Source organism: Epinephelus moara, chromosome 6 (genome assembly GCF_006386435.1).
Source record: "Epinephelus moara isolate mb chromosome 6, YSFRI_EMoa_1.0, whole genome shotgun sequence".
Classification (NCBI taxonomy): Eukaryota; Metazoa; Chordata; class Actinopteri; order Perciformes; family Serranidae; genus Epinephelus; species Epinephelus moara.
Genome location: NC_065511.1, coordinates 40820568 through 40846864, shown reverse-complemented (window position 1 = coordinate 40846864; position 26297 = coordinate 40820568). Strand labels below are relative to the sequence as shown.

Sequence of the window (26297 nt, the reverse complement as noted above, 5' to 3'; positions counted from 1 at the left end):
CATACAATGGTTTTTTTTATGCCCCTAAACTGTGGAATTCACTGCCTCCAGACATTAGAATGACAAACTCTCTCTGTATTTTTAAAAGTAAATTTAAGACCCATCTTTTTAATCTATCTTTTTGATGTGGAGTAACATTACAGTCTTGATTTTTAAGTTGTAACCACTGGTTATTACCTTATTTTATCCCTCCTTATTGTTATTCTATTTTATTTATTTTCTTGCTTTTAATTCTATGGACTTCTAATAAGTTTTTGTTCATTTGTTCTGTTTTGTTTGCTTTGCTTTTATAATATCTTATTGTTGTAATTTTCTTGTCTTTATGTTCAGTTGTTTGTTTTATCCTTTTTGCATTGTGAAGCACTTTGGGCTGCATGTTTGTAAATGAGCTGAATAAATAAAGTTGTGTTTTTTTACCTTCACAAGTCCATTTAATAAACTGTGATCATGTGTAGTTTTTAAACAATAACCTGCACATTTTAGGGAGCATCTTTTTTTTTTTTTAGACTGGATTTAGAATCAAACAATTTGACATTTTTCCCAAAAAAGTCAAAACTTCTCGACTCCCACATTTCAAAATACCTTCCAGGGTTTCTCAATGACTGCAGAAACTTTGTGTTAACACTCGAAGACACAGCAAAATTAAGCATGACCTTTGACCCGGAGATAAAAGTGTGCCAGCTGTGACACCCCCGTCCAACATTCCATGCGGTCTGTAGTTAAAGAACCCCCACCCAATCCAGCAGAGGCGGGTGGGGCCTGTTCACGATTAGCAGACGTATAATCACAAACAGTGACATTTAAAAGCAGCAGTAGTAACACATGACATGGCTTAAACATTTAATGTTTTGAAATGGTGTTGGTGAAGCATTGCAAAGCTCAAAATAGTGTTTGTTCCCAAAACTTTATTCCCATTTATTTCATTTCAAAATTCCCTGGTGTATGAACTTAAGAAAGTTGTGACACCTGACATTGTTTGACCTGAAGAGGCACAATGACCTTTTGCATCATCTTAACAGACTTGCTGATCCAGCACTTTTACTTCTCCTCTTTCTTCTTCTTTTTCTTCTTCTTTCTGTCATGGTGGTGGTCATCAGGGGAGCGGGAATCCCTGCAAAGATCCATAAAGAAAACTGTAAGAGTACATTTTGGCCCGTTTAGGCAACAAATCAGTGACTGTTACCATCAGTTTTTCCAAAGCTGCGTTGTAAGAATTCAGTTGCATTAGTTTGAAGATTTTTCTCACCTCTCCCTCTTCTTCCTCTTTTTCTTGCTCTCTCCGTCTTGGCTTCGTTCACGGCTGCGATGATGTCTACTGTGGGAGTGACGAGACTCTGATGACGCCGATCGCCTCTCACTCGGTCGACGCCTGACAGACAAATAACATCGGTCATTAGCCCTTCACCTACTCTGACCCGGTGCTCTCACAGGTTTTCTTTACTTCAGAATACCTTTCACTTAATAAACAACGTTACAGGAAGCTGATCATCGGGAGGTCACAGTGTTTCACGTACCTGTGGGAGGACAGTTCAGATCTTGCCGGCTCCGACTCTTCCTCTCTCCACTGTCTGGCGAGCTCGTCTGAGTGGACGTGGATCACTTCTCTGATTACCTGCAGGGTGATCACAGCGATGCCAGATCATCAGTTTGTTTCTTAACCTTTATTCAAACAAACTGAGAACTCTTGATCTGGGATCGGCTTCAGGTTTTCACAGTTACACAAAAACACCAGCATTTCCTGGGCTGTTTATAGAATTGATTTGGATCAACTAAAAACCTTCGACCTGCACTGTAATTTTTCTTCCCTTCAAACCTTTACATGCAGCACAGGTTGTAACACGCGTGATGAGCAGATAAACCAATTTTCTGGACACACAGTCCAATGTGCTGCACTGTCAGGACCATGATCCTTTAGGTTGAACATAATGTTTGCCTGTCCCACCTCTCCCCATGATAACAAAGCCATTTGAACTCTGAAGGCAACAAATACCAGCACATAGACGCCTGAACATGTGTGACAACATCTACATGAGATTATGGGTAAAGAAGTAGCCAAACATTCTCCTGTTGCTCACTCGTACCTCAGTGTAGGACTTCTTGGTGATATGAACGTTCTTGGCTCGATACGACTGACGCCGCCTCTTGTAGTCTCTCATCTCTGCCATCAGCTCCAGGTGAGTCTTTGGTTCGTTCTGTTCTTCATCTACACACAAACACACACTCATTGAACCAGAGGGCCACGCTGAGGGAGAAAACATACTGCTCTTTCTTTATTCACCAAAATAAGCCAAACAGGAACTATTTTAAAGGTAATATTAGTTGACAAACAACTAATGAGGGCGAGCTGAGATAAAGTTAGAAGTAAAACATGTTTACTAAAATTGAATGGTCCGGAAGGGTCTCACTCTGGGGTGAAGTCTAAGAGCAGATTGACATGGCAAACATTGTGATGGTGAAACAAGTTCTGGGAAATGGCAGGAAATCACACATACACACACATGGAAAGTTAGGTATGTTTATCTGAGGAGGAGTATAAGAATGTTTGGTGAACTGCTCTACAGGGCTGTCTCATTGTTGTAAGCTGTGTCTTCAATAAAATATCTGCAGAAGGCTGTGAACCGATCCAAGTCATACAAGTCTTTTGTCAACACCATGTACATTCTTATTGTTCTGATGTTTGGGAAACTCTGGGAGGCCGTCACCATTACGTGTCAGTCTTACCCTTCTGGAGTTTGGAAACCAAATCTACGTAGAGATCCTCGTTGCTCGCGGAAGCCGCTTCCTTCTGTTGGCTAAGGACACCAACCACATGATCGTAAAGAGCCAATCGGTCGGCCACAGTGAGGTCACACACGGTGCGCTTGTGGTTCTGAGGCACGTCAACGGGCTGGCCGGAGTACTGACCTGATGGAGGACCAGAGAGGCTTTACACACAAATCACCCTGACACATCGATTATTCAACAAACACTGATTAAAGAACTCGTCTCCAGCTTACAAGTCTATCTTTTATTGAGGTGGGAAACCCAGAAATAAGGAGTTTGTACTCCGTACACAACACAGCGAGGCAGCTCTCAAAATGTTGAAAAAAATCCAACACTTGTTAGGACTGGTGGAGATGTGGGTAGAACACAACTGGAAAACACCTGGTGTTTGTTGGCGAGTTTGTATTTTTCACGCTCTGTGTGGGATTCCCATCCTACTGAGTTTGAAAAACTTTTTGTATAAAATACACAGAGCAACACTGCCATATACTGGTTTTAGACATGCAGAGAAATTTTGGTTAAATAGCCAATTTTTATTGAATTTGCAATTCCCCACGTCGTCCACAGTGCAGTGACAGCAAGTTAGCAGACAGTGAATCCTCTGCTCCGAGCAACCCAGCGGGAACAACATGACTGTTGAGTGACGGTTCTGCAATCTTGATTTGCGTGACTTTAATTGGTAAAATGTTTAAAGTAAATAGATGTTACAATTATCAAACAATGCAAAATCAGAAAAAAACGATTCATAAAATCCTAGTTTTCATGTCCCAAACATTTTTAAGATTTTTGATAGATTGATTTTAAGACATTTAACACCAATTAAGGCCTTACTTTTTAGTTAATGCGTTCAATACCTTTTAAGACTTTTTAAGGATCCACAGGAACCCTCAATACAGTTATCTTTAAGTAGGTGACAAAACAGTTGGTGGATCAGACCAATTTATATTTTGATTTACACAATGTAATTAGCAGAATTATATAGTTTTTGTGCTACAAAATTGGCTAAAATTATTATTTTGTGAACTGTTTTATCCTGCTAGTAAGTACACAAAAACTCTTTTGTAACCAGACACATGTTCTTATTCATAATTTTTGAAAGAAAAATCACACCAGATACCAGGTCTGTTTCACATGTCACAGTCAGATCTGATAAAGATACTCAAGTTCTCCATCGCCCTGCAATTATTTTCTAACTCTGCTGTATCTTTAATCTATTGTTCATATCCTTATTTGTGATCAATACGGACCCAATGAGTGAAAATGAGTAATTGTAGCTCCTAACTGGAATTATTTTAGCAGTGGATTTCAGAGAAAGAAGTGTCATTAACATATTTTATATTCAGTGTGAGTCTTTAAAACTGTTTTAAAAACATAAATGAAGTTTACTTTTATCCACATTAATGTCTACTGACAAGTCTGAATGTGTGAAGACTTTTCCCAAAACGTAAAGGGAAAAGGCTGTGTTTAAGTATGCCTACTCTGTGTGTGTGTGTGTGTGTGTGTGTGTGTGTGTTCATGTGTGTTGTGTCCCAGCCCAGCCCTGTGGTTTGAAAGGATATGATGTTAAAGGATACTACGCGCAATCAGGCAAGCCTGAACCAGAGCAGCAGAACTTTCTAGAGCCCAGCACCTCTCTAATACTCACCACTGTCGCTGCAAACAGAACACACAACACACGGGTTACAAATGTCAGCAGAAAAACACATCAAATAAAAGGTGACAAATATGAAATGAGAAAATATCTGGAAAAAGTTTCACTGAGATTAATATTTATGGAGGCAGATGTAGGTTGAGAGGGACCAAACAGCTGAGTGATGAGTTAGTGAGGTTAGCACAAGATAATCCTTTAGTGACATCTAGTGGTTTGTCACTGGAGTGTAAGACTAAGTTCTTCGATTGTGAATGTTGCCCCTGACCAGGATGGTATATATGATGGTATACATGAGCACGTCAGAGGAAACAGTTGTCCAGTGAAATGTTTCAAGTTAAGCCCACACCTTGCCAGAAGACTCCCTCCATCCTCATGAGTGGTGCAGCAGATCTCGCCTGCAGAATCACCTGGTGCTGAGTGGATTTGTCTGCATGAATGAAATGGTTTGTATCGGTCAAACCAGATAGAAAAATCACATTTTACTTCTATCTGTAAATACACCTGTCTTCATATAACTTTCCTCTTATCAGGAGTTTTTCTTCATCTTGTAGTAAAAATAAAAAAAACTTTATGAAATAGTTCTGGCTACCAGGACACAGGTGCATAGTTGAGGTAGGTGGTTATATTCTTAAATAAAAAAATCAAAATAAAAAATATTGGTATTTTTATAGAACATTTGACTTTGATTAGCTGACCTTTGGAGCTTTGAAACTTTTTATATAGAGCAACAATGATTGTATTTTTTTATGTTGTGTTGTTTATGTTGTTGTTTTTTTTTGTCTCCAAGACATTTTCTTCAATTCTCTATAATGAATAAATTATATTTTATTAAACCTTTACTCATTACGGTAAAAAAAAAAAAAAAAAAAAGACTCACCCATTACGAAGCTTTTGACACCGCTGTTCTCATAACACACAGAAGGGTCGAACATTTCCTCCTATAAAAGAGCAATGCAACTATTTATTGCTCCTTCATTGATTAAGTAGTGCATTACAGTGGCAGTATATTGACACGTGAGCAGTTGGTTGTCTTACATTGTTTTGTGCCTTCTTGCTGGTATTACTGGCACAGACAGCAGCTGTGAAACCTACCAGCAGTATATCTTACTGTAAACATCTGACATGCCTTACTCTGGGACACTGATTCGTTAGTGTCCATTAGATTCAAGCCACGTGTATGTTACCTGCTCCTCAGCTGTGTAGCCCATCTTTCGGAGGCTACAGGAGGTTTTGTGTTTCTCCATGCTTCTGACCGGGACTCTGTGGTTGGGGTCGTAGGGACACTGCTCCATTGCTTCCTGAGAAAACACCACAAACATCACAGGAACGTTAGCCATGGATAACACAGATATGATGAGGTGAGCTTTTTTTAAGTTTAAGTTTAAGTTTCTTTACTTTATTAATCCCCTGAGGGGAAATTCAATGTTTTCACTCTTGCTTGTCAATTACACACAGGTCTGAAAGACACACACATGCACAAACAGGACCTATACATGCACAAAGTGGAGAGATGTCAGAGTGAGGGGGCTGCCCTTTGGTCAGGCGCCCCGAGCGATTGGGGGGTTCGGTGCCTTGCTCAAGGGCACCTCGGCAGTGCCCAGGAGCTGAACTGGCACCTCTCCAGCCACCAGTCCATGCTCCATATTTTGGTCCGGACGGGGACTCGAACAGGCGACCCTCCGGTTCCCAACCCAAGTCCCTATGGACTGAGCTACTGCCGCCCCAACCAATCCATTTGTAGATTGCCTACATCTACAAACTCTTGGCCTGTGCTTTGATCTGCACACACAAATATAGTATGCTTAGCCTGACATTTAGGATTTGCAAAAAATCATAAAAACGAAAGAGAAAAGTGTAAAATACAACATAGTAAAATCTGGATAAATATTGCAAGCTACTGTATTGGAAATTATTAATATGGTCGAAAAGGTAATCAACAATATAATAGAAATTATGTAATTATATCAAATCATGCAACATTTAACACTTATGTAATGGAAACGTTTAGGCCTCTGTACTACATGCCACAAAGCAGAGAGAATGTGACGTAATCTTGCATTTTATGTCTTCTCAGGATATCACAAGCACAAGTGCCATACACGACGTTTACTCTTTATCAACAACAACGAGCTGTGAGAACTGTTCTTGATGTCCAAGGACTTGACTAGATAAGTTGGGCAAAACTGCTTCGTCACCCCTCTGATGATGCTCGTTAAAGATCCCTGACCTCAGCTGTTGTTAGTGTGTATAAGTATCCGACATCTGCTGTGTTCAGGGCTCACTCTTTGTACTCCGCTCATTCTTAGCTGTTTGTTGGGAGTCTATCTGCAGATACTGAATTAAATTTACAGAAAGACAAGTTTCTGACTTGACTTGGCAGGGTCACTCGAGTGAGAGGTCACCTGGAACTCAGTGTAGACGGTAAAGACTATGCACAACTAGAGTCTGGGACTTTAACCTCAACCTCCCCATCAAAGAGGGTAGAGATGTGGGGGCCTGACGCCTGAGTACTGGGGCTCACTCACCATCTGTGATCCAATGAACCAGGTGGCTTGAGACAACCTGTCTCTCTGGTAAGTGAGAATTCGATTGGAAGAGTAAAGATTCTCACCACTGACAAGTGTGTTGTGACAGACGTGTCAACAGGGCGGTAATCAATGAATAGAAAATGTATTAGATGTCTACTGTGACGTCAAAAAACTGCATAACTATGAAATAATATTGCAGAGCCACATGACAGTTTCCGTTACGGGATAAACTGGGCCGACGGCAGCTGGCAATCCAGTTAGTTTTATAGATATATGGGGAATAAACAAGACACGCAAGGGTAAATTCCACAGATAAATTTTGTAGATGGCTCTCTGACTAAGGTTTGTTGTAACATTACGATCAACCAGTGGTTGAAAAGTATTCATATACTTTACATAAGTAAAGGTTTTAAACAGAGTTACGCTAGCTAATCGATTTAACGTCAACCGTTAACGTTACGGCTAACGCTAGCTAACGATAAATACTGTTGACCCGAAAGTCACAGCTCGGTGTCACGGTTGGTACGAACCACTAACAAAATATGCTTTCATTGAATTAACCTCTAAATATTACAAACGCTGTTTAGCTGCGATAAAACCACGGCAAATTCCTAATAGAGTGATTGTTATCGTGACTGAAGACTAAACGCAAAAGCTAGCTAAACTTACGTTAGCCAACATAACGGTTAATTTAACATACCTGGCTCGAGTCCTTGAAGTCCAGCGACCATCCCAGCGTTTCAAATATATCGTTTAGCTGCTTTTTGCAGTTTTCTGTGAACTCTGTCAGCTCCCGCAGACGCTCCAGCCGATCCTGGAGAGTCTCTGTGTGTAATAAGTCCGACATTTTGAGGTTTTAAATCCTAAACAGATGAGAATTTGTACCAAATATCATCGGTGTTTGGTTTTCACTGCATCTGCGGCCGCCATGTTCTGCGTGACGTTATGACGTAGGCCAGGGTGTCGGCGGGAGAACAGAAGCGATGCATGCTGGTAGTTGAAGTAGAATAAGAATTCGCAAGTCCACTATTTCATTTATATTATATTATATTATATTATATTATATTATATTATATTATATTATATTATATTATATTATATTATATTAGACCGACCAATGTTCTATTTATTAACTTACATACTTTTAAATTCCTTACTGTATTCGAAAACCATTTGAAATAAGAGACAGCAAGTATGAATTTAAGGGAATAGATGTGTACCTGTCCAAAGGGTATAACAAAAACAAATATAAAACTATGGTATGATTATTATTTTGTATTTTAGTTGTTGTTCCTGTTTTTTGTATTTCTGTTTTTAAATTCTGTTTTGTTTTGTTTTTTTGTTCTTTTTAAGTTTTGAACTTAGTTGTAGATGAGTTACTCATGGGAGTAAAAAGAAATAAGCTACACTTTTTTTCTGTATATATTTCTTGTTTTTTCTTTTAATTCAATACCTTGATGTTTATTTTTTTAAATATATGCAAGGGCCAACAATAAATTCATTTTAATTTACCAAAATATTATATTATAATATATTATATTACATTATATATTTTTTAAATAAATACAGTCATAACAACAAGTCATTTTTTATTGTTTTGTTTGCTGTTGTAACTCATGTTAATGACAGTTGACATTGGCTTCAACTAAACAAAAAAGGATAAATGGCATATCACAACAACAGTGATAAAAAATATAAATACAAACAAATGGACAAATATTTGAATAATATCAGAACAGAACACGCTGAAAGTTCCTCAGGGCTCATGTGGGGTACAGCTGGGCGTCTTGCAGTAGCTCAGGATGCAGCAGATCATCTGTGTAAATGTCCTCTGTTCTGAGGAGAGGAAAGGAAGAAACCACATTTTCAACCAAACACAGTATGATTGTGTTGCTGTGAATCACACTGTAACTTCACGTGAACCTGTAGAATTAATACAAGTTATTTGAATCACAGAAACAACTGCATTAGTGGCACAATTATCATAACTGTCATAATATGTTTATGCAGCACTTACATTACTTCTAGAGTGTCTTCAACAGCGACCTCCTCCACCACCTCCACTCCCACCACCAGGTTCCTCCTCACTGCATGAAGCAAACACAAGAATGTTGTAAGCATCTGATATTGGTTCTTTGTAATAATGGCACTCATGACCCAAGCTATTGCACATTATGATAAGCCTTTCAGTTTTAGTGGATTAAAAGTGCAGAAAAGAAATAGGTGGCTCCTGCAAATTGTTTCATTTATTGTCACTGACTGTGCAACGATTTGGAACTTGGCCATCCACCTTCTACCCCTGAAATAAAATGTCAGTGAGTAAAACTCGTTCAACGAGGCAAACGTGTTCCCGTCAGGCCAGGAAGACAAAGGTCACAGGGACATCCGACATTTTATCATCAAAAACTGGCAGGGTCAGTGTCAGGTCAGGAGGAAGGTGGACTGTTTTTAAATGTCCCACAGTAGCCAAACCCGTACACGTAACAATGATTTCTCTCTAAAAGAATATTGTGTAGCTTGTTTGTGATATCTGACTTCTGAAGAGAACCTGCACAAAGACAGCAGAGATACCAGTCAGATAACACGGCTCCATTCAGAAGCTTGTTCTGTCACATTGTTGAGTACAGTATGTTCTGATGGATGGGTGGGGATCAGTGCATTTTGACTTGTGTAAAGATGTCTGCCTCTGGATGCTGTCTTGCCTCAAACAGAGGCAGGAATCCTTAAAATACTCTGATGAAAGTCAGCTGCTTCAGAGTGAATCTGTATGACACCAGGACAGTAGTATCCTTCTTTGTCACATTGTTCTCTTGCAGCATGGGTTTAAAAAGCTTGCTTTAATGATGACATGCATCACATAATTGTCTGCAACACAAAATCAGATAAATGTGGTGCACTAATAAAGCAACAAATAAAAAAATATTACCTTCAAGGGGGAGGCATGTCAAATAAGTTTTTAAGCACTGGGGTGGACTTGTGTTTTTTATTTCGGCTTAGGGGAGGGGCTTACAAATTTAAATAGTTGTATTTTGTATTTATTTTACTGCAGATATTCAAATAAAACATGCACGTTTTCTTCAAAATTTGCTAAAATCAGTGTAGCGAAGGTATAAAGGTATATGGATGGTATGAATGACAAAGTGAAGTAAAAAGTAGATTACTGGCTCAAAGATATACTCAAGTAAAAAGCAGAAATACAGTTAAACAAACAAACAAACACAGAAAGTACTCGTTCCTTATATATACCTTTTTACTAATCTGTGTTACTTGTAATGCGTTACTACCCACTCCTGCCAAAATTACACCATTTATCACAGCCAGAAACTGTTAAAACAGAATTAACAATTGGATTTTCACATTTCCGACAGTCATTTGACACATCATGTGTGACGGACACCTCTGTCAAAAAAGATGCAACACGTTCTCATCCCAAGTCATCGCTTACCACTGCTTTGTCAGTGGACTTTCATGTCTACATATTATGCGCTAAGTAGCCTCTTGCGTTTGCTGTTGGATGTCAACAAAATCATGTGGTTATAGGTTTATGGTTTGGCACCATATTCATATGGGAAGCGAACACTGGGCTCCCGGGTGAAAGTCCAGGGTTTGTTGGACCCATCCACCACTCGTCCTTCCCATTTATTTTACATTTCATTTAAAATTTGGCCAAAAATCACCATTTGCACGAACTAACCAGCATGCATGACAAGAATGAAAAACTCAACCCTAGGATTTCATCTTCAACTTTTAACTTTCAAACAACAAGTTTAAAAACCTAATAACTAATTTATGGTGGAGGGAATGAACATGCATTTTCTGCCAGTCACTTAAGGAAGCTCCAGAAAAAAGACAAAACAAAAAAAGAGGTCACATTCCAGCCACCCCCTCCTCTGATGAATAAAGAACAGTCCCATTAAATGTAGTTTACATGTGAAAGTAGCCAGTCACATGTAAAAATAACTCAATCCACATGTGAATTGGGGATTTTAACATGTGAAAAGACAAATTTCACATGCGTTTTTTTTGTAAGTGACTTTAACTTCTGTTACTTGGTGGCCTGTGAGTAGATTGTGTGTCTGTATGTATGGATGAATGGTTGGTTTGGCAGTAGACATGGTCATTTATCTTTAATTGCCTTGGTGTACACATCAACATCCTTTTCCCCAGATGACTCCCTTTTCCAAAAGTAAAAAAAGTATTTTATTAAGACCCAAAGAAAAAACAGAGGTTTAGACATCAGGAAACATCTTATGACTCACCTCCATAGTAGATATATGGAGATCCAGGCCAGCAGGGACCAAAACCTTCTGGTTCCCTCCGCCCATACGCACATACACATCCCTGGGTCTCCATCCCCGCACCCTCCCAGCAACAACCACCAGTGAAATGTCGCGACAAGTCTCCCCCATCAGCACTGATCACTGTTTTATGCTGCTGTGAAGAAGGAGCACCATGAACTTGCCCTGCCAGGCCGGAGCTGCTGGGCATCCCTGAGTGGGTGGGAGGTTTGGAGGTGCACCGCTGAGCATCAGCAGCCTGACTGATGATGTCATCACAACCTGCAGGTACAAGTGAGAAGTTATCGGATAACTGGGTGAGATTTCATTTGGAATAACTTTAGCATTTTTATCAACAGCTGGTTTAATGAATATGTTATATTTTTCTGGAAACATGTAAATGGAATCTGTTTCTTTGGCTCTTGATCCCACTGAGCTTCGGGAGCGATCTGGGGGTCAGCCCAGTTGCCAGAAGAAAATGTTCGCATCACACATTTCTGCAAACCACAAAACAAAACATAAAGTTTAAACGTACCCTTTACATAGTAATGTACAAATTACTATGTATCTAAGTATCCATAGTTTGCAGAGATGTACATTGCCAAAAATTTTTAGAGTCTTGCCCAAGGACACTTTGATGCATGGAGTCAGGGATCAAACCACCAACTCTACAGTTGACAGAGGACTCTTCCTGCTGAATAGAGCCCTTAAAAGTAGAAAGCCACACTTCATGGTTTTCATATAAGAGGTCAAATATTACAATGACTTGAATTGTTTTGGCTGTAAAACTATTGATACTATTATGGTTTTTTTTGTTAAAATCTTCCCTGGACTCCCTGTGGATCCACATGCTTTTATTTCAGTTAGTTTTCCTGTGAATTTAGAAAAGCATAATCGTTCTCCATTTCCATTTCATTATACATGCATGGCTGGCTAATGCGGGGGCTTGGCTTAGAGAGGTCCGTCATGACTGAATCACATGTTTCATCCGTCTGTTTCCTCTACCTGCTGATAGGACCTGCTGGGTTTGGACAAGGAATGAAATCACCAGTCATCTGCATATACTGGCACACACACACACTCACACACACACACACACACACACACACACACACTCACACACACACACACACACACACACACACACACACACACACACACACACACACACACACACACATACATGCATTCTGGAGAAAGCCTGAGAGAAGAGAAAGAGGGCTCCTTATGGAGATAATCTGTAAATGTTTCTCATGTGAGCAGCTTGTTTGGGATGTTGTTTTTTTAATTTTTAATTTGTTTGTGTTTGTCTATTTGTTATTTTCCTTTTCTATGTGGTTTGTTTTGTACATGCAAGGCTGGATGATGGTTATAAAAGAACAGTGTCATGTAATCCGATGTGGGATGGATCAAAAAAGGCAAGACACTTTAATAAAAATTAATGAATGAATTATTTTACTGTGCATATTGTGCATCATGGGTACAAAATATTCCTTCAGGATGAATACAATTCTACTTTAACTCATCTTTTCATTAGAACACATATACAACTACTGACAAGTGATGAAAACACTTTGGTGTATAAAAACCGAGGCAATAAAAGACAGTTCAAAGGAGCTTAAAACTCAATCAGGAAAGACTCTCTGATACAAGCAGGTTTTAGGAAGAGACTTTAAAGAGATGACGGACTCGACCAACCCATTGTCCAGCAGTAGATTGTTCCAGAGCCTCGGGGCCCTGACTGAAAACGCTTTGTCCCCTGGAACAGACAAAAGACCTCTGCCCAAGGATCTCAAAGTGCAGCGTGTATGGTACTAAGAAGTCAGAGATATAGCTGGGAGAGAGGCCATGAAAAGCCTTAAAAGTAATCAGTAAAATCTTATCATGTCTCTGTCAGCTGTATTCTGAACAGTCTGAAGTCAATAAATAGATTTTTGATTCAGGTGAGAAAAGACGCTGTTGCAGTGATCCAGGTGTGAAGAGTTGAAGGTGTGTAAAACTGGCTCTGTGTCTTTAAAAGTTAAGATGGATTGCATTTTTTAAACATTTATAAGACAATAAAAACCTGGCTGCACAAGCTTTCTGACGTCCTGCTCAAAACTTACTGTCAAACCAGACTGATATTATCCAGTAGGGGACCAGCCAAGGGCAGAGTTTGTCTTGTAACGTGCAGGGGTCTGATGTTTTTACTGCAACAACTGAATTTCCACATAGATTATCAAAAAATCTTTTTTATCTTAAACCTACCTGTATTGTAGCAGCAAGCAGCAGGGTGCTCCTCTTCCTCCTCCTCCTCTTGGTGGCTCAGCGTGGCTGAAGCATGGCTCCCTGAATGTTGAGGAAGGAGACACAGAGGAGGTCTGGGCGACCTCAGCCAGCAGTCAGGATTCAGCCTGTACATCCTAAACTCCATCTCCAGGTCCCTCCACGAGTGTTTGTGGTCAGGGATGTGAAATCACTCCCTCCTCTTCCTCTCAGCTCTGCCTCTGAAACTGTACACTGAGCCACAGATGGGTTTTCTCTGGACCGGAGTCAGACGCAGCAGGAATGACCGTATGAGTCACTTTAGAGAACAAGCTGATTGGGCAGATTGCCTCTGTTAATGATGTAATGCCTTCCATGCCTGTGTTTTGCATGTGGTTAAACATTTTAAGTGTATTTTACATTACTGTTAATTTTTAGAACAAGCTGGGGAGTTTTAGATTTATGACTGTGGTGTATTGAGTTCAAAGACTGACACTAACTTCCATTCATTAAACTGCAGTATAGAAATATCGATTTTAAGGTACTCACAGAGAGTAACATGTTTGTTTTTATTTTTCGTTGATTTTCTTTCTGTGCCATTTTGCCTTTAATTGGCAGGACAGTACTTAAGTGTGAAGATGGGAGAGAGAGGGGGGATGACATGCAGGGCTGCAGGCTGGAATCAAACCCATGGCCACTGAGGCAAGGACATTGCCTTTGTACGCAGGATGGCCACTCTATCCACTGAGCTATGCCCCACAGTATCATTATATTAAAGGAGCAGTGTGCAGGATCTAGCGGCATCTAGCAGTGAGGTTTGCAGGTTGCAACCACCAGGTGAAACTTCTGGTTAGGATGTCATTGTGTTCATTGTTCAGAGGGTTTTTACTTGGAGCAGAATTCTCCAGACGTCTCTCCCTCTCCAAAAAAACAAAAAAAACAACTGTGTTTTCCCAACACATTCTCCGACCTCACCACATATTAACATTTGGTCATGGACTTTCCACATCAATGTACGACGTGCAAGGTACCCTGGGTGTGTTGGTTGTTGATGTTCTGGGACGCCACAACTTCAGCCTGTTACATGCATTGTCTTTTTTCAAGATACACTTCAGTTTTCACAGGAAATGTACAGTTTGCATACAGTCTCTTTCAAAATAAAAACACGGTTTGGCGTTAGAATCTTACAGGACACGAACACTGATCTCCCAGGTGAAAGTCAGTGGTTGTTGAACCCATCCACCACCCCACTCGGACTTCTGCCTCCTTAAACTTGGTTGTTGTCCTGCTGTGTTTCCCCCTGATGCTGCCAGGCACTGTTAAACCATAAAGGACAGCTTTTTTCGTTGGTGTCTGACGCCGGATGTCACTGCCCTAGCGCAGGTTTTCGACAACTGCAGTTGTTTTCCCAACGCTTTCATTGCTGACAGGGCGATGTGAAAACACAAAAATGCAAATGTCCCTATCTAAAGCCAATGTTTGGTTTCTTTGTTCTGGGTTACTGTAGAAACATGATGGTGCAACATGGTGATCTCCATGGACAAGGACCTGCTCCCTATGAAGATATAAATGGCTCATTCGAAGGTATTTTCAATAACATTTTCAAAAATATTTTCAATGCAGAACTACTTATAACAGAGTATTTTCTCAGTGTGTATTAGTACTTTTTTTTCCAGCAGTAACTTCATTAAATTTAACAACAATAAACAAAGACACACACAGACACATGTACCAGTATGTGCATGCATACATCCACAAAAAAGGACACCTGAACAAAGACTTGATGCTACGGTGGAGGATTTAACACACACATGTTATCCACCCCTACCTCCATTGCCAAAAGTATAAATGAAACAAAAATAAAAACAAATACAAATAAAATGAATGAATAAATGAGAGAGAGAGAGAAAAGCAGGGAGAAAGAAAATCATAAATGACAGGCTGAGGATTGTGTTTGTGCACTGCAATACACTTCAGTTTAAGTATATTAATGTACAAATTTTGACAACAATAAAAAAAAACATGAAGGGCCCCTAGGTATTGTGAAAAAGTAATCAATTACCCCTGATAGCATCTGTTATCTTTTCCAAGGGCAGAGATGTTGACAGTTCAGACATCCATTTACCATTTACCCATACACAGCACACCGACTTCCTTCCATGGAAGTGCAATAAGTCTTTTAGCCAATATTAGGCCCATTTCTAAAAAACAAAATGTTTGTATTAGTACTTTTGCTGCAGTGAATGATCTGAATATTTCCTCCATAACTGCAGCTGAACATATTTTGTGTTGTTAAGAGAAGTTAACCCTCAGGGCTCTCTGCCTGCATCTCATCAGTTTTTATTACAGTTTTTCATCATTGCAAAAAGCATTGCAGCCAGCGCTCTGATCTGATTGGTCCACTACAGGTCATGTGGTCACTCACAGCCAATCAGAACGCAGCAGTGAGGAAACCGGACATTTAACAAACATCTCGAAGGTTTCGCATTTCTACCTGTTTCCGCCGCAGTCAGGTCGGTTTATCCCGTGATGTAGAAACATCTATCTAACATCTATATTCTGGTAACATATTAACGTAGTTTTGGTGCTTCAGGAATCTTTTTTTCACTTTATAATCTCGTTGTTTTGGTGTTTGTAGGGAACAGCTGCAGACACACCCTCTGAAGTTAAGAACCGCGGTGGAAATCTGACCGGAACTCCTCGTCTTATCTGTGTGTATAACAGAATCATGGCCTACCAAGGATACGGTGCTCCCCCCGGTGGATATGGTGGACCCCCTGGTGGATACGGTGCTCCCCCCGGTGGATACGGCGGTCCCCCCGGTGGAGTCGCGGTAAGAAACCGGATTAAAGCTGAATGTGTCCACCGTCCCGGGACGTCCTGTCCAAACAGTGCGGAAGTGGGTCGAGTTGACTGAAATGAGGTGTTTTACTTTCTATAAATGCTCAAAGCTGCAGGTGTAGCACCTGTTTAAATGTTTCTACATTATATTCATCAGTTAAATGTGTTATAAATGTGGATAACTTGTTAGATATCAGCTAACTATCAACGCTAGTGCTCTTTAATTGCTTCCATACGCCTTTTTTTAAAGTTCCAGTGGAAAAATACCACACTGTGAAAAAATACTCCACTACAAGTGAAAGTTCTGCATTCAGGAAATTACACAAAGTATCAAAAGTTAAAAAAAAAAAGTGCAGAAAAAATTTGTTGTTCTACTTTATGTGGTGTTTTTTGATTAATATCACTGCTGCATTAATGTTGCATTTCATTTAAAGTTGTGTTCATTTCTTTATTTGCTGCTGGTAGTTTGATCTGCAGCAGTGAGGAGATAAATGGGTTCCAGTGGACAGGAAGGGGATAAACACAGTAATCTGAAAAGTCACTAAAGCTGTCAGCTATGGAGTCACAATGAGTCGGGGTCGAGGAAGGGTGGGGTTTTTTCTTCACAGGCCCCTAAAGAGCACACACACACACACACTCACAGTCCCACAGTAGATAATCAGATCAGTCATTTCAGTGGTGAACCTAAACACACATTGTGATTCAGCGCTGGTGGACAATGTGAGGCATGCAGGCAGCTGGTGCTGATTATGTGAGAATGAAGAGGAGTTTTGTGCTGCTAAAGAGACATTTGTGAGGTCTGTTTGACAGACGGTAAATTACTCAAATGCTGCACAAACAACAGACAGAGCTGTCTCACACAGAAATATGCTCGCCATTCTGCGTTGGCTCCCAGATAGGTAACAGGGACGATTTTAAAATCATGATTACATAATGGAAACACAGCTTCTTTAAATTTTGTTTATCACGTAAACTCACTTTCAGGGTTTCCACGATCATAGGAAACCTGGGAATTAGTCAAAATCATTTAAAGTTCTGGAAAAGTGGTGGAAGTTTGTTGTGTATGATGATATAGTCACAATAATCTTATGTGATGTAAAAGTAACAGCAAGATAACTTTTTGTAGCTGTTGATATAACGTAGCTCTAATATGCGTTGATGTGTTTTGCAGCTAGAATTATGTTTGGATAGCGTTGGAATCTCATATGTTTTTTAGGACCAAATTTTGATGTAGTTTATTTGCAAAGTATTAACAATAAATCATATGTACATAGTGGCATCACATCCATATACAGTATGTCCATATGTTTCACAAATTTTGTGGTTATTTAAATTCCAAAAGGAAAAATAAACCTATTGTCTAACCCTTCCCTCCCTTCCACACCCCGGCTGGCTTAGGATGACCTGTGATGTCATTTCCATTACATCAGGGCTCAGAAGACAGAGTAGTTGTGCGCACATCCAATCCTGCTTTAGGCCGGATGCTGGATAATAGGGGTCCATGCAGAAAGAAGAAGAAAATCCGCACACTGAATTAGAGCTCCCAGTAAGTTTTTAATGACTAAAAAAAGCAACGTTTCGACCCAAATGGTCTTCCTCAGGCAACTTCAGTTGAAGCAACTTCAGTTGAAGTTGCCTGAGGAAGACCATTTGGGTCGAAAAAAAAGCAACATTTCGACCCAAATGGTCTTCAGGCAACTTCAACTGAAGTTGCTTCAACGTTGCTTTTTTAGTCATTAAAAACTTACTGGGAGCTCTAATTCAGTGTGCGGATTTTCTTCTTCTTTCCGCATTACATCAGGGCTACCTTCTTGAAGGTGTGTCTCAAACTCATGACAGGTTGTCTTAAGTAATGACGTTTAAAAGCTGATCCACAGCTAAAGTCCTCTGTTATTTCTACTGCATGTGTTTTTCCACAGCAGGGCAGGTAGAAGAAGTTTACCTGTTGGAGGTGAGCTGTTTGCAGAGGTGCAGTAAGAGCCTGTTGTCTGCAGCTCTTCATCAACATCTCACCTGCCGCTGATTCTGATTTTACTCTTCCTCCCTGCTGTATTATCAGACTTGCCTTTACTGAAGAGAAACTGCTAACAAAGTTCTGCTAATTCAGTAATAACACATTTAATTTCCTCACAAAGCTGCTTCCTTCGTAGCCATTGCTTGACTCACTGGTTGTGAACTTAATCTTTAAATCTCTCTGAGGTTCAATATCCTGGATATATCCAAAGAGTGGGTCTGATGCGTGCCCTTCAATGAATTTAACAAGGTCAACAAATTTGGCTATTGTTTTGTTCTTTTCAAAATGATCACATGCAGCTGACAAGTAATGTTGAGACAAATCTGTCTCCACATAGACCTCTGACTGGTGTGTGTTGTCTTACTTTTAGAGTCGACTAGTCTACGTTTTAACTTGTGTTTAAATGTCAGGAATATTAGTTGTTAGGAACAACCCTACCTGGAGGTTTGTAACATATAATCCACATTAAGGTGTGTCATCTTCAGAGCTGAAGCGATTAGTTAATGGACACATGAAACCTTTAATGAAACATCCTGAAGACTTTCTTGTTTCTCTGTGTGTCTCTGCAGCAGGATCCTCTCTACGGATATTTTTCAGCTGTGGCTGGACAGGTAAAACACCCCCACTGTAACACTCATTATTGGTGTTTATCTAATCTTTGTGTTATCTGACTGAACTCTGACATTGTTTCTCTCCCTTCTCTCTGACAGGATGGACAGATCTCAGCAGACGAGCTGCAGCGCTGCCTCACACAGTCCGGCATCTCTGGATCGTACAAACGTAAGGACACCAGACTGATTAGATATACACTCAAAACAGGAAATGCTCTTTAAGTCTGAGTCAAATTTTAACCTAATGCTGTTGTACATAGAAGCCACTTTTCTAAACATGAAGTTGCTTCTTTGTGTCTGCTCAGGTAACAATTCAGTTAAAATGTTTTTTTCAGTTTTCAGAGACTTAATTTTGCAACACCTCTCGCAGATAAAGACTGTTATCTTATTTAATACCAATTTATTTGTCAGTATATAAATGTACAGATTTCTGGTTAAAGTGTGAAACCATGTAGTCAGTCCATAGGGACCTGGGTTGCAAAGATTTGGAAAATCCAGACCTTTTCCAAGTGAAGTCAAGCTTGTAAAAATGTTATTTTTTAATAGTGAATTTATTTGTAGGGAAGTAAACAGTCCCGCACATCATCACTGACGAGCCAGGTCCAGACAGTTCAAGAGTCTTGGTGTCATTCTGTACAGCACTCTTTCTTTCAAACCCTGCATAAAAAAAGACATTACCCATGACCCTGTCTTCCACCTCTGCCACATTTCTGGACTCTGCCCATCACTGTCCCAGTCCAGCACTGAAGACTCGGTCCCCGCATTTGTTACATCCTGTATTGACTACTATAACTCAGTTCTCTCTGGCCTTCCCCTCAAACTCATAAACAGACTTCAAATCATTCAAAACTCTGCTGCCCGAATCATTACCTGCACCAAATCATCCAAACACATCACCCCCATTATCATTTAACCACACTGGCTCCCTGTTCAGTACCGAATTGACCGCAAAAACCTTCTGCTCACCTTCAAAGCCCTCCACAAACACGATATGTCATGTTTGTAGTCGACCAATGAAGATGAGTTTACATATCACCTTGGGTTCGTCCTTCACCTTCTCAAAATGATCCCACACTTTGGATTTCCTGCCCAACATGTTATTAACTAGCCTGTGGAATAACCGCAGGTACCAGCCCTGGAAATTAACCTGACTCCTGTCTGACTGCTGAGCGTGGACACTTCCTGTGTCTGTCCTTTCAAATTAAATTCCAACATGGTCCAGTCATATAGGTTTGGATTTATTTTGACAAGGTGCAGCTCCTGATAGAGTTTACTTTATTTTATTTTTTTCTGTGACTGAGTCACCAATGACATCTTGCCGACTAATGACCTTTCTGATCGACTAACATTTGGTCGACTATTAGGGGGCAGCCCTAATATTTTTGGATAAGACCATTCCTGCCTGTTATGCATTGAGTCTCAACATTTTCCCACTTGTCAACATGTACATTGAGTTTTTGTTTATTCTTGGTCCATATGAGTGTGGACTTGTTCTTAGCCTGTGTGCTTACAGTCTGTGTTTTCCTTTTACAGCCTTCTGCTTGGAGACCTGCAGACTGATGATCAGCATGTTGGATGTATCCTTCACCCATCAGCCACTCACAGAGGTTTAGTAGGTTGACTCAAAAGATGGAAGTTGTTAATTACAAATGTCAATTTCACATCAACATTCGTGGTTAAAACCCCAGCAAGAGTAAAAATAGTTGAACTTCCTGTTTCAACCAACCTGTTGATGCATAAACATGTTTATGTTCCTGTCAGCCACCACCCAGTCGAGACCGCAAACATTTTCTCACAGGCTGCAGTGTCTGCACTGGCACATGATTATTGGAGCTTCTAAAAAGTTCACTAAATGTTTGTTTGGCATTTTTTTGTTCTTTTCATTTGTAAATTAATTCCACTTTCATACTGTGTGACTGAAGTTATACAGTATAACATCACCTGCATGTTGTTGTAAAACAGAGCCTTACAATATAACAATTATTTCTGTTTTATCTTTGAGAAATCTGGCCCATCCAGTCACTGATTTGTAAAATGCTCTTTCTCAGTGCTTGTGTGTGACCAGATACACCTAGGGACATTGTTCTTTAAATCTGTGTGTTGTCTGCATGATTAATTAAGGATGTTTTGTTCTTTTTGGGACGTTCATTAGCTCATCTGGTGAAACAGGTGCCCCACATACAAAGTGTGCCATGTCTTTTGTTTGATTCCAACCCACAGCCCTCTGCTGCACGTCATCCCCCCTCTCCTCCCTTTCACGCTATAGCTGCCCTATGGAATATAGGCAAAAAGCCCTCCTAAAAATATATTTAAGATTTGTTGTTTTCCATAACCTGAGCTATAGGGAGCATGTAGATGTGGCCCAAGAACGGAGCCTTGGGGAACTCCACCTTTCCTTTTCGTACACTCAGATATGTAATTAACAATCAACACAAAACAGTCCCAGTCCTTTAATTAGGACTCAAACCAGTTTAACACTCTGCCAGAAAGCCCCACCCAGTTTTCCAGTCTGTCCAGTGAGATGTTGCAGAATGCAGCGCTGATAATTCCAACACTGAAACTTTTCCGCTCTGTTTCAGCGTCATCCACGACCTTAATAGAACAGTTTCGGTGCTGTGGTGTGGTTGAAATCCTCACTGGAAAACAGAACAATTGTTTAGAGCCAGGTAGATGTTAAGCTGCTGAAAAATAAAGTTTTAATTATTTTACTTGAGATTTGGAGGTTTGAAACTGGCCTGTAGTTATTCATGAATAGAGGTGTTTAGATTGTTTAAGAGTGGCTTAATAACAGCAGTTTACAGAGTCTGAGAGGGACGTCCACAGAGAAGTGTTTAATATTTGCAGAAGGTCGTTCACACCAAACTGGGAGAATCATCAAAGTAAACCTGGCTTTGTGCGCAGGGACATTGTTATGCTAAGACTAGTCTGACTCAACAGACATAGACTGTGGCTCTAAACCTGCCATCGGGATGCTTATTTAGGCCGGCATTCTCCCTTCCTTCTGCAATTCAGCATCATTATAATCCATAAAGATAAACTGTATTTGTGTACAAACTTTTTATTTTGGATGTTGTCATCTCACCTTGCTACCAGCCTCCGTTGGTTAGCTGTGTTTTTTTTACGGGGAGGAAACTGGGAATGAGATGTGAACTGTTTCAAAAACTAGGTCTCACTAAAATATGCGGTTGGCGGGTCAGATACATGCTGAATCAATCATTTTATTCACTCCAACAGTTTCTCTTCCTCCTTCCACAGTACAGGAGAACACAGACTTGTTCACGTTCTTGTCCCCCCCGGGAGTCCCCTCCATGTTCACTCTCTATCCACTCTGCTACTTCCTGGTTGGTGCTTAAGACAGTGCAGCTATTGGTTGTTGACAATGCCGACATCATTGAACTTCAGTATTTGAATGAGCCAAGACTAAAAAGTTAAACATGTTTGATTTTATCGGAATGTTAAGATGAAGAAAAACACTGAGCTCAGCTTGGACTGAGTTTTATGGCCACCTTACATCAAACCATTAAGATCTTGGGAGCGTGCAACAACTGAGGAAAAACTCTCATGATTTTGTTCTGACATTGGAAATCTGTCTGCTACAGTGAAAACGCTTGGAAAGTCATTTGGTGTAAGTTTGATATTCATCATTTGGTGGATGTATTGTATCATTTCCTGTCAGTAAAATACAGTAGTTTCTCTAATACTACCTGCAAAAACTGTATACTTTGAAGTGCAGCATACAGTAAACACTGTATTATATTAGTATGTAATATGAAATTGGAGCATCCACAATGTCTTATCCGTTATCTTCTTCCCATCTGGGATGAGGATTATTCAGTGAGTATGGAGACATTTGACCTGGCGAGATGTAATCACGTCCGAGTGAAGTGCTTGGCAAAAATACAACTGGAGAAGTGTGTGATTGGTCCTTGACTGGCTGTGTTGTCTCAGAGGGACCATTCCAACAGCATGGGCTTCAATGAGTTCAAGGAACTGTCTCAGGTTCTGAACGGCTGGAAGAACACCTTCGCATCCTACGACCGGGACCGCAGTGGGACTGTGGAGGGCCAGGAGCTGCAGCAGGCCCTCAACACCATGGGTACGGGCAAAAACAACCTGTTAGACATCTTGTAGTTTTATATTTTCATTTTCAGTTTGTCACAAAGCAGTCTTAAATCTAACATGCAACAGATTTTATTTGAGAAAAACTTCTTGGATTTGCATAAAAGCAGATAAGCTACAAGATACGTAGAGTAAACACAAATATTAGGCGACTGCTCTCAGTGCACGATGTTAATGTCAGTATGTATTTCTCCGCAGGCTTTAATCTGAGCCCTCAGGCCATGAACATCCTCATGAAGCGCTACAGCTCAAACGGCAGAATTGCCTTTGATGATTTCATCAGCTGTTGTGTGAAACTCCGCGCGCTGACAGGTGAGTGAGCCGAGGAACGCGTTAAGTCTGAGACCATTTATATAAAATACCAGAAACCATCAGAGGAAACACTGAACTAACACTGGCAGATGACTGAGAGCTTCATGTAGCAGACAAATCAATTGATTGAGCTCATGAGGCAGCTGTGGATCACATGCACCTCAGCTTGTCCACCAGCACTAAATGCTTTTAATCCTTCTTCTACTTCTGACTTAGGTTGTATTCAAGCTGAAGACAAGATGTGAGAGGAGCACTTTTAAAATTGTGTTTCTGTGCTGTTAACCTGCTGTAGACTGTACAGCTCCACACATCCCATCCTGTTGGAGTGTGCCATATCATCTCACTCACGATAATACCGGTGTAATTTTGATATCATTTGAAAAATTAATATCGTGATATTCCTGATATTTGGACTTGTTGACATATTGACGTCATGCTGTTACCCACGGCAACAACAAGCACGGCTGAAAGCGAAATTATTACAGACTCTACAGTGGTTCCAAAAAGAGGAGCAGCTTCAGTAGTGTGGAATAAACTGTGGCGTCCTGAATGTTTTATGAACAGCCCCGGACTTCTCAGACTCTTTTAGTGACTTACTGCTCAGAGGGAACTCATTCAGCGGCTCCTCTGGCAGCAGCACAGCGTCTCTCCCTCTACTCTCTGATTTTGTCATTAACCTTTGGTAATGTAAACCTACGTGATGCTCACAGCTCAACAAAAAAACAACATACATGTGAATGTGTGATAGTTGTGGTATCATAACAGCCTGTGACAGGTTACAGCGTGATGATTAGAGGAGAAATGGCAGAGCATAAAGGTCCAGGTGGGAAAAAAAACCAACTCAATCATTTAGGATTTTACTAAAAGAAGGATATCACCTGTTGATTTATATATATAGATCCCAGGGGACATTTTTTGTATTTGAACTGTTTAAATATGTAATTTATGTGAGATTTTAATTTGAAAGTCTGTGTTGTCAGAATTAATGGTTAAAGTATTTATTAGTCAATCAAGTCGTTTGTTTTCATGTTTTTCAGATCAGTTCCAAAGGAGGGACACAACCCGAAATGGCCAGGCCACATTTCAGTATGATGATGTAAGTTACTGACACTTTTCTGAAGCTTTAATGTCTCTGCTGCTGTCGGCACACCTGAGTCCATCAGAGCTGCACAGGAGAACTGGCTGTTTGAATTTAATAACTAAATAGACAGCTGGGTTAGAGCATTTGTCTCAGCTGACAGGTTAGCTGATATCCAAACACAGAATCATTTGGGTGGATCAGCAATGTATTTATCACTTCACAGGCTAAAATTAACTACAGTAATTTCAATAGGCGTCTCAATTCTATACTGTTGACTAAATTCTGAATATTTTGTACAGCATGCAGACACTATACATGGTAAACTACTGTGGCAATTAATGTCAAGTAAATAATGTACTTTACAGTTTTACAGTAACTGCAGTGTTTATACACTCAGTTACTGTAAAACAGTTTCTAAGGATTATTATTTTGTTTTGTGACCTTTCAGAGCTCCAGCACACATCTACACAATTATTTATCTCTGCTGGTGTTTCTCCATCTTTAGCAACACATTTCTTTAATCTGCATTAACTGTTTTTTGGGTTCACAAGCTGTGAACGCACCACCGACATATCATGACCTTTTGTGTTGATACACGAAAACTACTGTATTTAAACACTCAGCAGATATGAAGGAAGATGAGTGTGTATTTGGAGTTGGGTTTGTGTCCTGACACACAAACACAACTGACACTGTCAGAATTTTATCCCAGGCTGTCTTTGACAGCCAATGACAGTCCTTGAACCTGTCTCACTGTGCGACGTAGGACCACCGCTTTAGAGCCAGGACCAAAGATATGGCCACGTTTCTTTCACGTTGGTCACCTTTCATCTGGGACAACCCAAAATTGTACAGTGTATACCAGGCTTAATATTCATCCTCCTTTTAGCTGCCCTTCAGCCCTGTTTTCAGCGAACAAGCTGATACCAGATAAACCCACTGTACACTGCCTGCACAGAAACAAACAGCAGACAGACACAGTTAGAGACTGACAACATTAGCATCTAAAGAGAGAGTGCTGTGTGTCTGCTCGATCATCTCCAGTAGGAAGGTGTTGGCTAACTTCCCACCAAAACATCTATGAATGCAGCTTTAACCAGTGTTGTTCGACACTCTGGTGAACTCTTTGTTCTGATAAATGGTGTAGTAAATGACCAGACTGATAGATGATTGATGATGAGTTGTGCAATAACACTAAATATATATTTCTCTCTCTGTAGTTTATCCAGGTCACCATGAGCATATGAAGAGGAAAAGACGAAACAGAGGGGACACTCCAGCCTTTTAACACCTTCTCATATTAACAGCATGTACTACTCTCATTGTTTTTATTTTTAATCGTCGTTGAAATGTTAATGTCACATTCCATTTTACCAGAAACTTTTTTTTTTAACAGAGTTGTTTTGTAATAAACTAACAAACCTATATGAACAAAGTAACTTCGGGTTGTACCACTAACAAACCTCTACAGTACGTGTCTATGTTAGTCCATGGTGCATGTCAGTGTAAACATGTATGAAATGAATAAACATGACGTCTATCACAGCCTGATGTTTGGCTCCTTTCTTTGAGAATGGTTGGGTTGTTTTTATTTGTTTGTATTTTTGAACTCAGATGCAGAGTGACTGAAACATTTTAACAAATTAAAGTGAAAAATGATATAGGCCACTGAAACAGTTAAAACTTCCTCGTCCGTTAAACTTGTGTGCAGGTAAACCCCTGTCCTAAATTAATGTAGGCTACAGCTACTATATACCACGGGAAATATAAAAGAAGGTATGGTCATGATGACAGTGACAGTGTTGACTGAAAAATCCTTCCACTAGATAAAAACACACATCATGTGAAAGTAAATA

General features: G+C 40.1%; 3 protein-coding genes across 3 annotated transcripts; 1 reads left to right on the top strand and 2 right to left on the bottom strand.

Moving 5' to 3' along the window:
• Nucleotides 1-885: 885 nt before the first annotated feature.
• Nucleotides 886-7900, bottom strand: snrnp48 (small nuclear ribonucleoprotein 48 (U11/U12)). The gene is made up of 9 exons (XM_050046217.1): nt 7643-7900; nt 5599-5712; nt 5292-5352; nt 4761-4841; nt 2722-2904; nt 2082-2203; nt 1515-1612; nt 1247-1369; nt 886-1111 (listed from the first exon to the last, which is right to left on the bottom strand). The coding sequence occupies exons 1-9, from the start codon at nt 7787-7789 to the stop codon at nt 1039-1041; spliced, it is 1002 nt and encodes a 333-aa protein (XP_049902174.1). The 5' UTR covers nt 7790-7900; the 3' UTR covers nt 886-1038.
• Nucleotides 7901-8532: 632 nt separating this feature from the next.
• Nucleotides 8533-13948, bottom strand: LOC126391443 (uncharacterized). The gene is made up of 4 exons (XM_050046220.1): nt 13467-13948; nt 11202-11501; nt 8960-9029; nt 8533-8778 (listed from the first exon to the last, which is right to left on the bottom strand). The coding sequence occupies exons 1-4, from the start codon at nt 13630-13632 to the stop codon at nt 8706-8708; spliced, it is 609 nt and encodes a 202-aa protein (XP_049902177.1). The 5' UTR covers nt 13633-13948; the 3' UTR covers nt 8533-8705.
• Nucleotides 13949-15861: 1913 nt separating this feature from the next.
• Nucleotides 15862-25986, top strand: sri (sorcin). Its single transcript, XM_050046219.1, has 9 exons — nt 15862-15976; nt 16102-16296; nt 18888-18929; nt 19029-19098; nt 20463-20506; nt 22878-23025; nt 23247-23360; nt 24398-24456; nt 25662-25986. The coding sequence occupies exons 2-9, from the start codon at nt 16192-16194 to the stop codon at nt 25686-25688; spliced, it is 609 nt and encodes a 202-aa protein (XP_049902176.1). The 5' UTR covers nt 15862-15976; nt 16102-16191; the 3' UTR covers nt 25689-25986.
• Nucleotides 25987-26297: the final 311 nt, after the last annotated feature.

Bases quoted from the DNA above. Each gene is read 5' to 3' on its own strand.
- snrnp48 (XM_050046217.1), bottom strand. From the start codon at position 7,789: ATGTCGGACTTATTACACACAGAGACTCTCCAGGATCGGCTGGAGCGT. The intron at 5,353-5,598 runs GTAACATACACG...GCTCTTTTATAG, and splicing joins GCTACACAGCTGAGGAGCAG to GAGGAAATGTTCGACCCTTC. The intron at 2,204-2,721 runs GTAAGACTGACA...GTTTGTGTGTAG, and splicing joins GGTTTCCAAACTCCAGAAGG to ATGAAGAACAGAACGAACCA.
- LOC126391443 (XM_050046220.1), bottom strand. From the start codon at position 13,632: ATGGAGTTTAGGATGTACAGGCTGAATCCTGACTGCTGGCTGAGGTCG. The intron at 9,030-11,201 runs GTGAGTCATAAG...TGCTTCATGCAG, and splicing joins TCCATATATCTACTATGGAG to TGAGGAGGAACCTGGTGGTG. The intron at 8,779-8,959 runs GTAAGTGCTGCA...TCCTCTCCTCAG, and splicing joins GAAGACACTCTAGAAGTAAT to AACAGAGGACATTTACACAG.
- sri (XM_050046219.1), top strand. From the start codon at position 16,192: ATGGCCTACCAAGGATACGGTGCTCCCCCCGGTGGATATGGTGGACCC. The intron at 20,507-22,877 runs GTATCCTTCACC...GTGTTGTCTCAG, and splicing joins TGATGATCAGCATGTTGGAT to AGGGACCATTCCAACAGCAT. The intron at 24,457-25,661 runs GTAAGTTACTGA...CTCTCTCTGTAG, and splicing joins CCACATTTCAGTATGATGAT to TTTATCCAGGTCACCATGAG.